Source organism: Phyllobates terribilis, unplaced genomic scaffold (genome assembly GCF_046119375.1).
Source record: "Phyllobates terribilis strain yellow unplaced genomic scaffold, ASM4611937v1 Scaffold_11__3_contigs__length_659146591, whole genome shotgun sequence".
NCBI classification, from domain to species: domain Eukaryota; kingdom Metazoa; phylum Chordata; class Amphibia; order Anura; family Dendrobatidae; genus Phyllobates; species Phyllobates terribilis.
Genome location: NW_027362771.1, coordinates 384,742,303 through 384,757,946, shown reverse-complemented (window position 1 = coordinate 384,757,946; position 15,644 = coordinate 384,742,303). Strand labels below are relative to the sequence as shown.

The 15,644-nt window shown below is 37.7% G+C and overlaps 1 protein-coding gene across 6 annotated transcripts in view; it reads left to right on the top strand.

The window, feature by feature from the left end:
* Positions 1 to 15,644, top strand: part of TCF12 (transcription factor 12) — a 312,588-nt gene that overhangs the window by 274,616 nt on the left and 22,328 nt on the right. For all 6 annotated transcript variants that reach the window (XM_073652985.1, XM_073652986.1, XM_073652989.1 and 3 more), the window contains 5 exons: positions 6,974 to 7,079; positions 7,521 to 7,654; positions 7,845 to 7,989; positions 8,114 to 8,178; positions 11,620 to 11,698. In XM_073652985.1, coding sequence (XP_073509086.1) covers positions 6,974 to 7,079; positions 7,521 to 7,654; positions 7,845 to 7,989; positions 8,114 to 8,178; positions 11,620 to 11,698 — 529 coding nt within the window. The remainder of the gene's footprint in view (positions 1 to 6,973; positions 7,080 to 7,520; positions 7,655 to 7,844; positions 7,990 to 8,113; positions 8,179 to 11,619; positions 11,699 to 15,644) is intronic.

Here is a 15,644-nt window from a genome sequence, read left to right as displayed (position 1 = left end):
ATCCTGTACCCAAAAAGCTCCACATTTCTGGAAATGATTAAGGAATCGGCTTTCCCCAGCCAGTAAGATTCCTTTTCCATGTTTAGACTTTGAGGTTCACTGCCCGGGTTGTAATGTTATTCCATCTGCTTGTAATCGGCTCAGCATATTGACCATGGTGACAATATGCTCTTTCTTTCCTAAATGCACTGGCTTCTTCATAAATAGACGCAGGGTCATTTTTTCCGTATTGTGTTTGATGTGGTGACAGTCCGGTTGAGATGCGTCTGTTGCACTTTTCTCAGCTTTTCGGTTTCTTGTAGCAGTAGACGGTGTATGATATTTTACCGTCATTACAAATAGTGGTGGAAAAACCTAACTTTTTTTCTTTTATTTGTTTAGAGGAAGTAGTGTTAACCCTGCGAAGACTTTTGTTAAGTGATTAATATCATTTGCTATGCTTTGTCCACATATAGTGACTTCTTGTATAAATCTTTCTGGGCTCATAGTTTGATTAGCTATGTAGATAGCACTAAGAAGTTTTAAAACACAGTCTTCTCTTTGTTCTATGTCGACACAACATAAAAAAAGGGGAAAAGCTTTGATCTCATTAAGTATTTCCAGACTTCTGAGGGTCTGGTCCCAAAGAGACATGCCTGCCTTGGAAATGTGTACCATGTGCATTGCCATTGGTCTAGATGACTTTTCTGAGCCATAGTAATTGGTGAGCCGTTATTAGGTTGTCCTGTATAGATGCCCTCCTAAAACATGTGCTGACTATAATTCTGACAATCATAAATCTGTATGATGTACACACGTTGGTTCAGGACTGCGTATATTGCAGGGGCTGGACTGCTATAGATGGTGGGTCCTGGTTTGTATAATGAAAATGTTTAACACTTTTCTGGCTGGAGAATTATACTTGATGCAGAAAAAGGAAGGCACACAGTGTATACTTTAATGGCTCTAATTCAATATATTAAAGAATACAGGTGGAAATCCTATTGTATGATCTTTTCATGGGAACAGAAGTGCATTCACTAGTATGCTATGTCGTTGCCTTATTCTGGTGGGACCTTAATGCAAAATAGTGGTAGGCGGATGGAAAATAAATTGCACTCCTCATTTTACAAAGTTTTCTATAAAAGCTTCAAAGTAGAAGTGATCTTCTCCCAATATTGTTCTCACTACTAAGGTTACACTGTAACGTGTATGAGGACCTGTTATATCCAGCCCTGGCCTTCAGTGGGTAGAGGAGAAAAGAAGCATGACACCAGCCCGGCTGGATGGAGCTCTGTGTTTGTCCTATAAATACTTGTGTTAATCTGTGCATTTTATCTCCTTTCAGTCCCGCAGGCATTACTTAATGGTCATTTCCTAAGGATGACACCCCCTCCCGGGCATGTACTGCCCTCTTTACATTCTAGATGCAGGGTGCTTTATTAGTTTTAGAAAATTAGTTTTCAGGTTACAGCACAGATCTGCTGTTCTAAGGTTTACAGGAAGGTGAAGAACAATTACTACTTATTACTTTAGATGTTGTTTATTTTATGTAATTATTGCCTTGAATGGAGTAGCCTTTACATTGTCTACCGTCTTACTAATTTGTTTTAATTTTTTTGTGACATATTTGGGTTGGTTTCTTTTGAATAAAATTAATCTAATTAATCTTTTACAATCTTTTTAATTGTATGTCTTGATATTAAACCGAATGTGTGTCTAACCTAGCTATCACATTAGAGTGTATGGATTAGCTGAGATCACACACTCGATCATGGTTTTCAGTCAGTCTGTATCACACATGTTCTTATTATTTTAAAGCCTTTCACAGACACGACTGAATGAACGTAACAAGTCCCACGTCAGGATGTAAGAAACAGATGCTAACCTGCAGACTGTTACACTTTTGCATAACTTTACCAGATGATACATTTCATTTAGTTACCCAGTTCGTAATAATTTTATTTTGAGTCCAGTTTGGCCGCAATTCAGGTTTTACTGCAAAATCAACTGGTTTCTTCGAGTATACTTTCCTCTGGACTCTGAGATATGAGCTTTATTGTGGGAGTTTTTGTGTTTTCATAGATTTCCCCTTTTGTGTGCATTTAAATAAGTTCTATTTAAATAGATAAATGGTGCTCTGCCGTTATCAATGCAAACATGAAGTCATTGCAGCCAAGTGTGACATTTGTACTGATGGGTCTCTTGGATTCCATTTTCAACTGACTTATTCCATGTACGTGGCCAGCCCTCCTATGTCTACCAGTCCACCGCACACAGATGTTGGGACAATTAATAGCATTCACCTGTTAGATTTGGCAAGATGTAGATTTGCTTTGAGGGGCTGTCAGAAGTAGAAAGTGTTTGTAAACTAAAGGAAACATTGCAAATGTTAAATACGGACACTTTTTTTCTGTTGGGACTATTAAAAAATATATATATTTCTGTTACCAATATTAGGGGTTTTAAGATGTCTACATTTGGTAAACTGATATAATGGATTTTCATGTTCTGATGTGTTGTGTGTATTCAGCCCTTTTGGCTACTAGGCCTTGTTTGTCATGTTTTAAAAAGACCTATATGGCCTTTCCTCTAAACGTCTTTCTAAAAAGTTACTAGGTTTTTAATAAAAATCGCTGAGTTTTAGTTGGACACAAAATAAAGTATAATCCAGAAACAAGAAAGCGGTGGAAATGTTCAGCCAAGGACGCTCACACAAGTGTCATTGATCATCTGCATATAACGTAATTAAACCCGAGCTGATAGTTTTTCTGTTATTGGTGTGGTTTTACATGTGGCACTTTCAGACATGGCACCAAAGCTATATTGTTGTAATCGCTGGCATGATCAATGTAAATTATTACTGTATGCACATACAACACGTGACTTTCTTAATCTATCTCATAGGTTATACAAAGCAAGGAGAAAAACTTGTGATCCCTCCATTAAATAGGAAACTTATTTGCAGGTGATTAGATGACAGACATCTGTTTTACATTTACAGGAATTTTTTTTTTTTTTTACAACTAATTTTTGTCTGTATTTTCCCCCTTCGAAGTTATATTTCTCCACATCTGGCTTTAATTAAATCTCTACAACCACATCACTCACTTTTTTTTTTGCTGTTCCAGCTCTTTGATGTGAAATATTGTAACTGGCACAAGTGCTGCCCATAATATGGCGTTTTTTTTTTCTTTTTAACTACGTTTGCTTAACAGCAGTACAATTTATATTCATTTAAAAAGTATTTAGAAGCGATAAGTATTTTCAAGCAGATACGTTAAAAGATTTTTTCACCGTCCTTAGTTACACAGCCTTACATGTTTAACTTGTATCAGTAAAAAAATATTTTTTTAGCATTACATTTAGAAAATTGTGAGGATCATGATTATTCAAATTTTTTTTTATGCTAAAAATTTGGTTTTTGTATCAGAATGAAAGAGGAACCTAACTACTTTAAATGTAAAATTGAAAGATTTATGCTCCTCTTTTTTTTTTTTCAGTGCCTTAAATTATGGATTCAAAATTCTGACCAAATTAATACTGTGAAAGTAGCCTAAATATCTAGACACCCTACTGTAAGCCACAGGCTCCCTGCTGCATAAGAGAGAGTGACCCATGGTAAAGATTCTATAGAAAGTGCTGGCTAAAAGCATGTACAATGGCAACCTTCAATAAAGCTGTATAAATATCCCATAGCTGGAGTATGTGTACAGCTCTATGATTATTGCCTGCTCTTATACTCTAGTAATGATCTGTTCCTGGAATTAACCATATGTAATTTTCATTAATCATTTTCCCACTTTCATCATTCTGCAAGTACCTAACTTTCATATTGTTGATTTGTGACATTGATAGATTAATATCCAGCAACCAACCTTTTTCTTTCTTCTTGAACATTATTTTAATATTTGCTGCCCACTTCTTGAGATATTTGTATAATTAAATAAATCAGATATTTAATTGAATAATATTTAAGGCTTTATCATAACACAACTTTTTTTTTCCTATAAAAAAAAAATTCTACTTAAATCGCTTCAGTGCCAAGTCCGTGTTCACAGATTGCAGTGGTGGTGCAGCCAAAACAGAACTAGCATACAGATTTTCAGATAATTGAAAATTTGAAAACCACAACAATTTACAGTAACACTATGTTCACATGTTGCGTTTTTGCTGCGTTTTTTTTTTTCTGCAGGCACAACCTGCTCTGTGAGCAGTAAAAAAAGCAATCTAAAAAAAAGCAGATTTTGATGAGTTTTTGCTGCTTTTTTTTTGCAGCTTTTTTTTACTTTGTTTTTGTCAAGATACATTTGCCTCTTGTGCATGCTGATAAAGTTTAGTACATAAAAAAATAAACTGATTCAACTTCCTCAGGTTTTGGCACCAAAAATGCAGCAAAACCTGATACTTGCATTTTTGCTGCATTTTTGCAATGTTTCAGTGGGTGGAAATCGCTGAAAGAAGTGACATGCCACATTTTGCAAAAACGGAGCTTATTCACTAAACAGTCAGGAAAAAAACGCCAAGGTGTGTACATGAGGTTTCTGAAATCTCATAGACTTTGCTGGTACAGTCAAACTTGGTGTAAAATTTGCATTAAAAAAAAAAAAAAAAACGCTGCAAAAACGCAACGTGTGAACATAGCCTAAAACTGTGTAAAAATTTAGAGTCAGTTTGAAAAAGACCTCAGTTTGCTGTACGAGTGCCTGCTGGTGCACTTACATTCACTATGGTGGCCAGACACTTTAGATTAATGTTGCCCAGCCACTTTGACCTTGTTTCTACAATGTTGGCTGTGTAGCCTTAGCCTGATATTTTATCCGTCAGGTTTAGGTAATGCCATTAATTGCTAGATTCATCCATGGTTTAATTACCTATAACTACATTGGACCATTCTGCAAAATACGGGCCTCATTTGTCAAAACTGTGTTAGAGAAAACATCCCAGATTATTATAGCCACCAGTCACCGTATTTCAATTCTCTAGTGTAGTTTAGAAAAGGGAAGGCAAACTGTTTGCTATTGGCCAAAATAACAATTTTCCTTCAGACCCTCTATGGATACGATATAAAAATGTGTTTGCAAGTAATCGTCTTAGTCAAGTGTACTAGGAGATATCATCACTGTCCCCATTGGGGCTCACAATCTGGATTCCCTATCAATATGTGTCTGGCGTGTAGGAGGAAACCCACGCAAACATGGGGAGAACATACAAACTACTTGCAGATGTTTATGGTGGGATTTGAACTCAGGCCCCTGCGCTGCCCCTTAGCCGTCATGCAGCTCATTTTTTATATTTGCTAATACGAGTTTGCTTTATTTTTTTTATTGGCTGTGCAGTAGGAAATAACCATTAAATTCAACCGTAGAAAAGGTTGTCATTTACAAAAGTTTTTCCGTTTGTTGTGTAGAGTAGCTTGTATAATGACCACATCATTCCCTGGTCATACATATAGCCAGCAGGGTGAAGAAGAAACAGGCGTTTTAGATGTTGATTTGCCTTCAGCATTTACTATGACAACAGAAAAGTTCTCCATTACATCTCTTTGACTGGCACATTCATCTTATAGGTGCATGCTGAAATCTGTGTATTCGCTGCTTAAAAAAAATAAAAAGCATTAAGATAAACTGAACTGATTTTCATGTGCTTTAATTTGTGTAACAAATGTGCCTTGTGTGCAGTGATCAGTATTTTGGAGCAGGTTTCTATTGGACCAAACTGATTCAGCATCACCATTCCAAGGCAATCCTAAAATGATTTGGCTGACGGCTCTCACATGTGCATTGTGGGCTTCAGAGTCTGAGCGTTGTTACGATGTCAAAATGCCACATGAGACCACAAGCTCCTTTAGTCTGGAATCACATGTGCAGTTCATGGTGCAGTTTTTTTTTTTGTTGTTTTTTTTAAAGTCACAAGTGTATTTAGCAAGAATATATTTTACTTTTATATTCTCGATGCCTGTTTTTTTGATTACTAAATTACACCAAAAGCTGCTACAAAAATGGCATATATGATTCTATACCTTTATCCCCCAGAGTTTTCCATCAGCAGGCAAAAAAGATAAAAGTATTGGCTTTCAACTCCTATTATCCTACGTGTCTGTGCATGTCTCCTGTATTATTTGGATTGAAGAGTTACTTGTAGAACAAGGCACATGGCTGCTATGCATAAAGGCCTTCATATCCATTAAACAAACATCGGCTAAACCCGCCTAAATAACCTGCCTTGGTCCACAGTCTAATGTGAATGGGAGCCTCCTGACTCCCCTGCAGATTATGTGGGGCGAGATAAGGATCCTGCATATCTGATTTAAGACTGCCATTCCTTTTTATTCTCTGTGAAATAAGTTGACAAAGGAGTCTAAGCAGATCGAAGAATCCTGTCTATGGAGGATTTGGGGGAGAGCTGCTGGCCAATGATTGCTGAACCATCGTTTTGCCAACAGATATCTATTGTGTATGGGACCCCTAACTTTCCACTACTGTTCCACACATATTTTCTTCATATTATTTCTACTCTACCTATCTACCGGTAATTTAGTATTTGTACATTTCCTGGGTATTTGTGTGTAGTTAATAAACCTATACAGCTTATATTACTACTTTCTTCCTTCCTTCCTTCCTTCTTCTTTTGTTACTTTGAATATTTCAGGACACATTTGGTCTTTGTTGGCCACTTCCCAGATTACAATCTGAGTGTTTCAGAACATCTTTAATTAAATGGTATAGACTATGCTCAATATCTCCTGTCCTTTTTAAGCCATATTTCACTTATTTGTACCTTGGTAACTTGCAAAGTAGAAGAAAGATTGATAAGAATCTTGTCATGAAGATGTTAGAGGCATTTGATCTTCTACTTTGTCTGGTATAGTCCAGTTTTATTTATTATACTATTTTAATATACAGCAGCAATGTATTATATTTATCTGTATTAGGTCTCTGTGTTGCATGATGATCCTTTTAGTTTTTCTAATTTTACAATGATTTTATTTCAGGTCTATGCACCCTCTCCAGGTCCCGATGATTTCAATAGGGAGTCTCCAAGCTACCCCTCCCCTAAACCACCTAGCAGTATGTTCGCTAGCACTTTCTTTCTGCAAGGTTTGTATTATAATGGTGATGCTCTCATTTGTTTAACTCCTAAAACTCCTGAAGCCAGTGTTCTTTTTTCTGATCATGCAGAACTATAATTCTGACAGCTTGTCTAATTTTTTTGTGCTTTGAAAAGCAGTTAAAATGTTCTGAATGGGTTAAAAGATATATAAGTAGCAATCCTCACCTTCCTCACAAGTGTCTACTTCCTGATGGGCCGATCTTTGACCACTGCAGCTAATTGAGGCCTGTGATTGGTTTCTCACATTGAGTGTAACATAATGACCATTCATAATGCCACATTATTACTAGGAGCAATGAGTATTGTACTTTACTCTCTTTCTAGGTTTGTAACAACTCATTAGAACGATTTCATTTTTTTCACATTTCAAACATCTTTTTTTAACTTATATTTTGGCTAGTTACTTATTGGTAATAATCATTTTATAGATGGCAACCATAACTCCTCAGAGCTATGGAATTCCTCGAATGGGATTGGCCAGCCCGGCTACGGTGGAATGATGGGCAATTCATCTACTCACATGCCCCAGTCAAATAATTATGGTAGCCTACACGACCGCTTGGTAAGATAATCAAAAGGTGGGATCACTCGATCAGATGACTTGTGTATCAAAAATTTTAATTTTTCTTTTGTACGTTAATAGTGAGTTTTTACAGTAATTTTAGCGCTTTATCACCAACAACTTGTTTTGATTCACATTAATGAATCAGAAAAAAAAAATATATATCTAATCTTCTGTGTGCTCCATCCAGAACTATCCACCGCATCCTGTTTCACCAACAGACCTAAATGCCAGTCTTCCACCAATGTCCAGCTTCCATCGAGGTGGTACCACTAGTTCCTCCTATGTTGCCTCTTCTCACACCCCACCCATCAATGGATCAGACAATCTCTTGGGTAAGTTTTCACTTATAACATTCCTTCTCTGCAGAATTTATGTTTGGAAAATCTCCTATTATAAAATATATTATTTACTGTACGCTAGTCTTATATCAACTTTCTTCTATTATTATGGGTACAGGAAGCCGAGGTAATGCAGCCGGAAGCTCACAGACTGGAGATGCGCTTGGAAAAGCTCTGGCATCTGTGAGTATTTGTGTATGTGAAGGGTGGGATAAATGGAGATAAAATGAAGGCAATTCTGACATTTTTATCATTAGCCCTAATAGTTTTGGGGTGGTTTATGTACACTATTTGAGCATGCTGTCTTTGCCATATCATACAAGCTTCTAGAAGTATCTGTAATGCTGTGTTTTCTCCATTTATTTAATGATGCATGACCTTCTGAAGGAAACAGCTGTCTGTCCTGAGAGTATCACTTTTCACATGGAATGCAGCCTGGGAGTTGTTAAATGAAAGCTCCGCTCATACGCGGTCTTGCCCATTAATGCTGGAAGTATTCATAATCCAAGTGTATGCTGTAAACTTTGTAAGACCCCTTCCCAGACTGCTTAGAAGCACATACTTTTTCTGCGTTTTAGGTATAAACCAAAAAATAATTTACATCAGTCTTCTGGCATATTTACAAATCCTTTTTTTAATTTTATACACATATATTATATGTTATATTTCAGTGTAGTTACTACAGTTTGGGTTAAATCTAAATTTTAGTGAAAAAGGTATATTGCCATTGAGTTAATTAATATTCTACAGTCCTTGGAGCATCCTTTTATGTGCTCTTGTGTCTCTTCCCTTCAGTTTGTGGAGTTTTCTAAGGCTGTGTGCCCACGATGCTTTTTTTGGTGCGTATTTGCAGCGCGTAAACGCTCCAGAAACGCATTGCATACCTTATCCCATGACTTCCTATGACATTCTGCAAGTTCTGTGCACATGGTCCGGATTTTTTCTGTGCAGATTTTACTCGCAGAAAAAATACGGACATAGTTACATAGTTTATAATTTATAAGGCCGAAAAAAAGACAAGCGTCCATCCAGTTCAGCCTATTTCTTGTGCACTGAACATGACCAATTCTTGTGCGTTTCTGCATGCGTATTTGCCTATACAATGCATTGGAAAAACGCATGGCAAATACGCATGCAAAAACGCGTCAAATACGCGTCAAAAACGCATGTAAAAACAGCATGCATTTTTCTGCCAAGGAGATGCAGAAATGTTCAGGAAAATTTCTGCTTCATTTCTGCATCGTGGGTACTAAGCCTAATAGAGGCATAGATGTTTAATCTATGAGTTGGGTGGGCTCTGGTTGTCATGGTGACTTGATTTTGTCATCCGGTTTTGTAGCAGGGCGGGTAGCAGCCAGGTCATTCCATAAATCACTGCTGTCATTTCCAATGGAGATACATTCCATCTGCTCTATCAATGCAAGCCATAGTCAGTCACATCCATTTTTTGTTTTCTGGGGTCTGCTTTTTATTACCATTAAGGCTGTGTGCCCACGTAGCGTTTTTCAAGCGTTTTTGATGCGGAATTTCCGCAGCGGAAACGCTTGTAAAACGCTTGGTAACCCGCACCCCATGGTCCCCAATGTGATTCCGCAAGTTCTATGCACATGCTGCGGATTTTTCCGCAGCGTTTATGCTGCGTTCAAAAATCCGCAGCATGTCATTTAATTTTGCGTTTCCGCAAGCAGAATTGCCTTTGTCCAATGCATAAAAAACGCAAAGCAATTCCGCATGTGGAAAACGTGTGATAAACGCGCGAAAAATGCGCGATAAACGCGTGCGGAATTCCGCATGCGTTTTTCCGGGAGAGGACTTGCAGAAATGAAGCAGAAATTTTCTGCTTCATAAATGCAACGTGGGCACATAGCCTAACTGCATAATATTGTAGGATCTTGATAGTACTGATAAAGAATGATTGAGGAAATCTGAAGATCAGGTCGCCCTCTTATGACTTGACAATAAGAAGGAGTGCAAACCCCTGAAAATTAATTTCTATGATCCAAAACACACAACACTGCTTGTGCTGCTGTTAAACACACATTTTCTGTGGGCCTTTCATGTGTAAAAGATCAGAAGATGAAGCATTTGTTCTTCAGTTTAGGTATTAAAGAGCATACCGAATACGATGTGATTAAACATGTAAGGCCAGATAATACATTTGCAAAGGTTCTTTTATTTTAGGTTTAAGCCTGGATAATTGTGGTCTTAATCTCAGGGTAGCCAAGAAAGAGAATTGTACATGAAAGTATTTACACAAAGTTCCCAAAGCCCTGTGGATTATGCATTAGTTTGGATAATGAACTAGTGTAGATAGAAAGGAAAGAAAATCTGGGTATTTGTGCCATTTCTAATGTGTTTCCCTGAACTGTTGCCAAATAATAACCCTTTAAGATTGTGCCCGTGGAGGGTTATACGAAGGGAAGGAACATCTGGTTTATTTCATTGCCTAATGCCAAATCAAAACATTTAGGCTTTAATTTTGAGGAGATCAAACAGGAGCGTTGTTTAACATAGTCGATTATATCAGACGTCTTTGCAATGCCTTATGTTTCGAGCATGTTCTAACGTATTCTGCTGTCTAAGTAATTAAGTAGCCAGTGGTTTTGAGCACAAAGAAAATTGGATTTTGGGGAAGTGAACTTTAAAATGCAATCCATGAATTAAGTTTCTTTGTAGCTTCGAGACTCTATGAAATTACCATAACAAAGGGCAGCAGAAATGTACACCCCAGTGTTTAAAAAATTGGACTAACAGCTCATGGTCTGGCTCTGTGGGCTTTCCTTTGTGTGGCTATTGTCTCTGTCCTCTTTCTTTAGGCTTGGGCATATTGGCACCCCACTGATCGGAATGGACCATGACTGATGGGAGGAGGGCTCTTGTTTGTTGCTAGAAAATAAGTGATGTTGCCATTTAGACTTAGCAGAAGGTGTAAGGATTGTTCATATTGGTCATTTAACGCTGCACATGGCATGGGCTGAATACAGAATGGGTCACCTACATTTATGGTAATATCATTAAAAGACTTTGGGGCAATTGGAGGCATTTAACAGACATGGCATATGTTGTATGAGGGTTTTCTCCTTCATATTATTGTATAATAAGGCTTCAAACACATGACATCACTCTGATGTGCTTTTTTCTGTACATGACACCAGAAGAAGCAGAATTGGTATGGAGCTTTTTTTTTATGTGTGCACATACTGTATTCACTACACAGTACAAATCCATGCACAAGTCAATGAATCTACTCTCATGTGATATCTCTGTGTTTTATTTGTTTTTTCTTTTCCCCTATTTGTGAAAATTGGTAAAGGAGGCATCTCCTTTATTTTATCTCAACAGTCTTGACCATGACCTAAGTTGTCTTTTGCAGAGTTTCTGGACCATTGCCAGAGGCCCCATAGTGATAGGCAGCAATGTTACTGTGCATTTTGCGTTCAGGACATTTGTCAGTGCTTTTATCTGCAGTTGGATTAATATAGTTAGTGAAGCTAGTGTTGCTTTGCATACCGGACCAATATTATTTAATGTATGAAGGTATGTGAAAACAATTGTTCACAGCTTCATGTTCAACTCATGCAAATGTTATTTTATGACCAGAACCTGCCTTCTGATTTCTCCTAGATTTATTCTCCTGACCACACCAGCAGTAGTTTTCCATCAAATCCTTCAACCCCTGTTGGGTCTCCATCTCCTCTTCCAGGTAAAGGTTTTTTTTGGTTTTGTTGTGGCTTCTTGTACTTACAACTATTGGGTTATGTTCACATGTAGCTTTTTTTTGTGTGTGTGTGTGTGTGTGTTTTTTTTTATGAAATCTGCAGACCATGGACAAAAAACCACAGTGGAAAGTCTGCATTTTGGTGCTTTCTTAGTTATTTATATATTTATTTTTGCTATTAAAAATTTGCAGGACCCGGGTCCATCAGCTGTGGAGTATTCCATGGCCACTGGACAAGAACCCTGCAAACCACCTCCTGCCTGTTCCGGCGCCTCTTCTCATATGTCAACCTGGTGCGACTTCATTGTTGTGGCATGTCGCTGCTGTATAAAAGACGTGATGGGGTGGCTGGCAGAAGGTGGTTCACAGGGCTCCGGTGACCACAGAACACTGATATAGCAGTTGGACCAGGCTCCTGCAAACAGATTTGCTCGTCTCTACTACTTAACACATTGTGATCTTAATTGGAAAAACTGCAGTAAAAATGCTGAGATAATAGACATGCTGCACGTTCATGGAACCAAGTAAACAAATGGAAGGAAACAAGTGGATTAAGATTTTAGAACTCTCACTTTGCTGTTATTGTGAATTGTTACTTTTTTATGTAGCCTACGTGCTTATTTGAATGATTACGATAATCCCCATGTACTTCTCCACAGTGGATTTACACCTGGAAAACACACATTACAATGTCAAGAAATCCTCTACGTATTTGAAATCCGCAACATGTCATTTTATGCTGTGGGTTTTTACTGCAGAATTCACCACGTCAGCCTGTAATTATTGCTTTGGGTGAAATCCACGGCAAATCTGCCATTTCTCCAATAATGTCTGTAGCCTTTTTTTTGCTGTTGCAGAAATCCTATAATAGGTCAGTCTTGTGTAGACGTAGCCTAAAAGTTGTCCCAAAACTCTTGTATTTGGTGTGGATTGCTTTGATATTGGTTGTCTTTAGTTGGCCCACTACACGCTTATGAAAGATTGGATTCGTTTCTGAATAAATTTGAGTGTGAGAAACTGGTTAGGAAGCAGATTAGGCAATATAGTGCAGTACATTTACTAAGTTACACAAGAGCTGATTTTCTAACCTGCTCACAATACTCTGCTCGTGGTTGTTGTGATATCTACAATCATGGTATGCAACTAATAATCACAGAGGAAACCACATTATGGGGAATGGCAGTGTTTTATTTTGCTGTTATGGGAAATATTCATACATATGAATACTTACATATATACATATATGTATGTATGATACTCATATACACCCATTTTTCTCCAAATAAATAGAATTCTGTTTGTGTGGTACATAATGTGCACTTGTTCATTTCTTTGATTCTTAAACCATTGCCGTTCCTGGAAGTCACATGGTTAATTGTGTGTATTATTTATAACTTGGGAAGCTGTCCTGAATGGATGCGAGTATGATGGTTATCTGATGTATGAATAATGAACTGCGGGTGACTGGCTGCTCCCGCACTCCCACTTCAGCTGTCTAGTAAAATGTGAACAGCTGTTCTACTAGACAGGCCACAGAAAGCCCCATTGACATTTTTTTCCATTGTATAAGGAAGCAGCCATCATTAACTTCAGGGTGATGTAACATGACTCCTTCCTAATGCATTAATAGCATTACTTGCATTCAAACGTGAAGATTTACGTTATAATCAAATTATCGTAAGCAAATAGTTGTAATTAAGTTAAGAGCATCATCCCATGTCTCATGTGGAAGCCCTGTCAGCTTAGGTTCAGATGTTCTGATCCTGTGATCCTGAAATTCTTACTTTTGGTAATGTTGTAGACATTATGCTAGCAATATCTTAAAATTCAGCCTGTCTCATGGTTTGGCTCCAGCTGAATCGACCCCATGATTATTTGTCTTCTTATAATAAATTATCACATCCCCCCCCCCCCCTACTAAATTATTTGGTGGTACTAGATTTAATTTATCATTAGTCATAAATAACTAACTGTGATGCTATCAATCAGAGGATTCCACATGAATGTTTTTAGTTTTATTGTATTATTTTTCACAATGCATTTAGATAGACAAATATATCCCATAAAGGTTAGATAGATTCTTACCATCACTTAGGCATTCTCCCCAGTATTGTCCCCTAACTCGTACCCTGTGGAGGATATTTTCTGGCTCTTTAAGTGATAATTAAGGCTGTAAAGCTCTGCATTTAAGCACATTAATTTTAACTATTTTTATCAATACGATTACACCCATAGTTTGACCGATTGTTTCTGTTCCTGACACCGCAAAAAATATTCTTCATGTCCGTATGAGGCTGGGACTACACGGCGACATGTATCCAATGACAGCAAATCTCAGACAAGTCATGCAACCAAAAACATTTGTGCATCTAGTGTCTGCAACTTGGGTTCACGCAATTATTTTAGAGCTACAATTTTGCTATAAAAAAAAAAAGCCAAATTGTAGATAAGTCACAACCAACTTGCATTGAAGTCTATGGCAAGTGAGTCACTTGGGACCGGCAACAGAAGACCCAACACATCTGGAAACATTTGTGACTCTGTCACAGTAGTTTGCAGGTTGCATTATATGAAACCATTTGAGAAGATGCCACCTCGATCACAATATCTCACGACACATGTTGCCTTGTAGCCCTGGTCTTATTGTTTAGATAAAGTCAAATCCAACCTCCAATCCCTTGTCCTCTCTACCGACCAGGCCAGTAGGACTCTCGGCTGTCCTAATGAATATGATTAGTTTGGACCAACATTTCAGGAACACCTTGTTGGTGACTTATCGCCCAACTTCTTAACTTAACTATGTAATGAGAGTAGATGATTCTCCAACATGTGGTAACAGTACTTATCAGAAGATCTCACATCCCTGCCCCTAAGCAGGTCCTGCAATGAATATGCAAAATATCTGCTTAGAATGGATCTGTGTGATTACTGTTATGTTTATAAAAAAAGATTGAAAACAATAAAGTTAAAAATGATCAAAAGCTGTTACACATGAAAAGTGGAGCATCTGCCTGCCCCAACTGACCAGACTCCATCTCTTTCTTCAGTGGTAATTTGTGAAATAAAAGCAGCAGTTTAGTTATTTGCTACGAGTAACTGTGCCACTTTTTTTTTATATTTATAAACATGGGGTAAAGGGAAAGAGAAGTTTAACTGCTTTCTGGGCACTTGTGTGTCAGTTGAGTCCAAGTGATGGATTGATGGGTTTGGAAGATCCACCTGATGTGATGAATTAGAACTTGCACAGCATAGAGAATGGTTGAATGATGGGCGGCAGCAGCTGCTGAAACAAGCCGTGCCAAACTGAGCTTCTGAATCAACACATCCATGTAATGAGGAACACAAAGGATTGTTCAGAAGCAATTGCTCTTTACATTGCTGCCTTTTCTCACTATCTGTGTTGGGGGGAGGGGGTGGACACAGAATTTATGTGCAGAAATATGGAAAATGTGTGTGTGCAAATTTCCATGCTGAGCAAACTATTTGTAGCCATCAAGTGTTTGTAAAATTTGTCATGGTGTTTTCTCTCAATTGTGTGCATGAAAGTTACTGCCGATGTCTTGTCTTTATGCGTTACATTTGTTTCAAATGATATTCATTTGTGGAAATCCCAAAAAGGAGTTTGTAATAAACATATTCCTCCTTTCCCAAGCACAGTTGTGATTGACGAAACGTACCCATAGGCCTTTACTTTGATGTGCTTTTCTGATTTTCAGTGGTATATCCATAATTTATTAATGTTGTTGCTGCATTATTCATCTGGTGAGGTTATGCGTTAAGTGAATTCTGAGCACATAAATCATTCATGTTGTCTTCCTCGCTGGTAGGAGATGGCGCTTATTCGGAAAGCTTCAATGGCCTATTCACAAGCTTATTGTCTTTAATACTTCCCAAATTACATATGTTCATACAAGTGGCAGAAATAAAATAT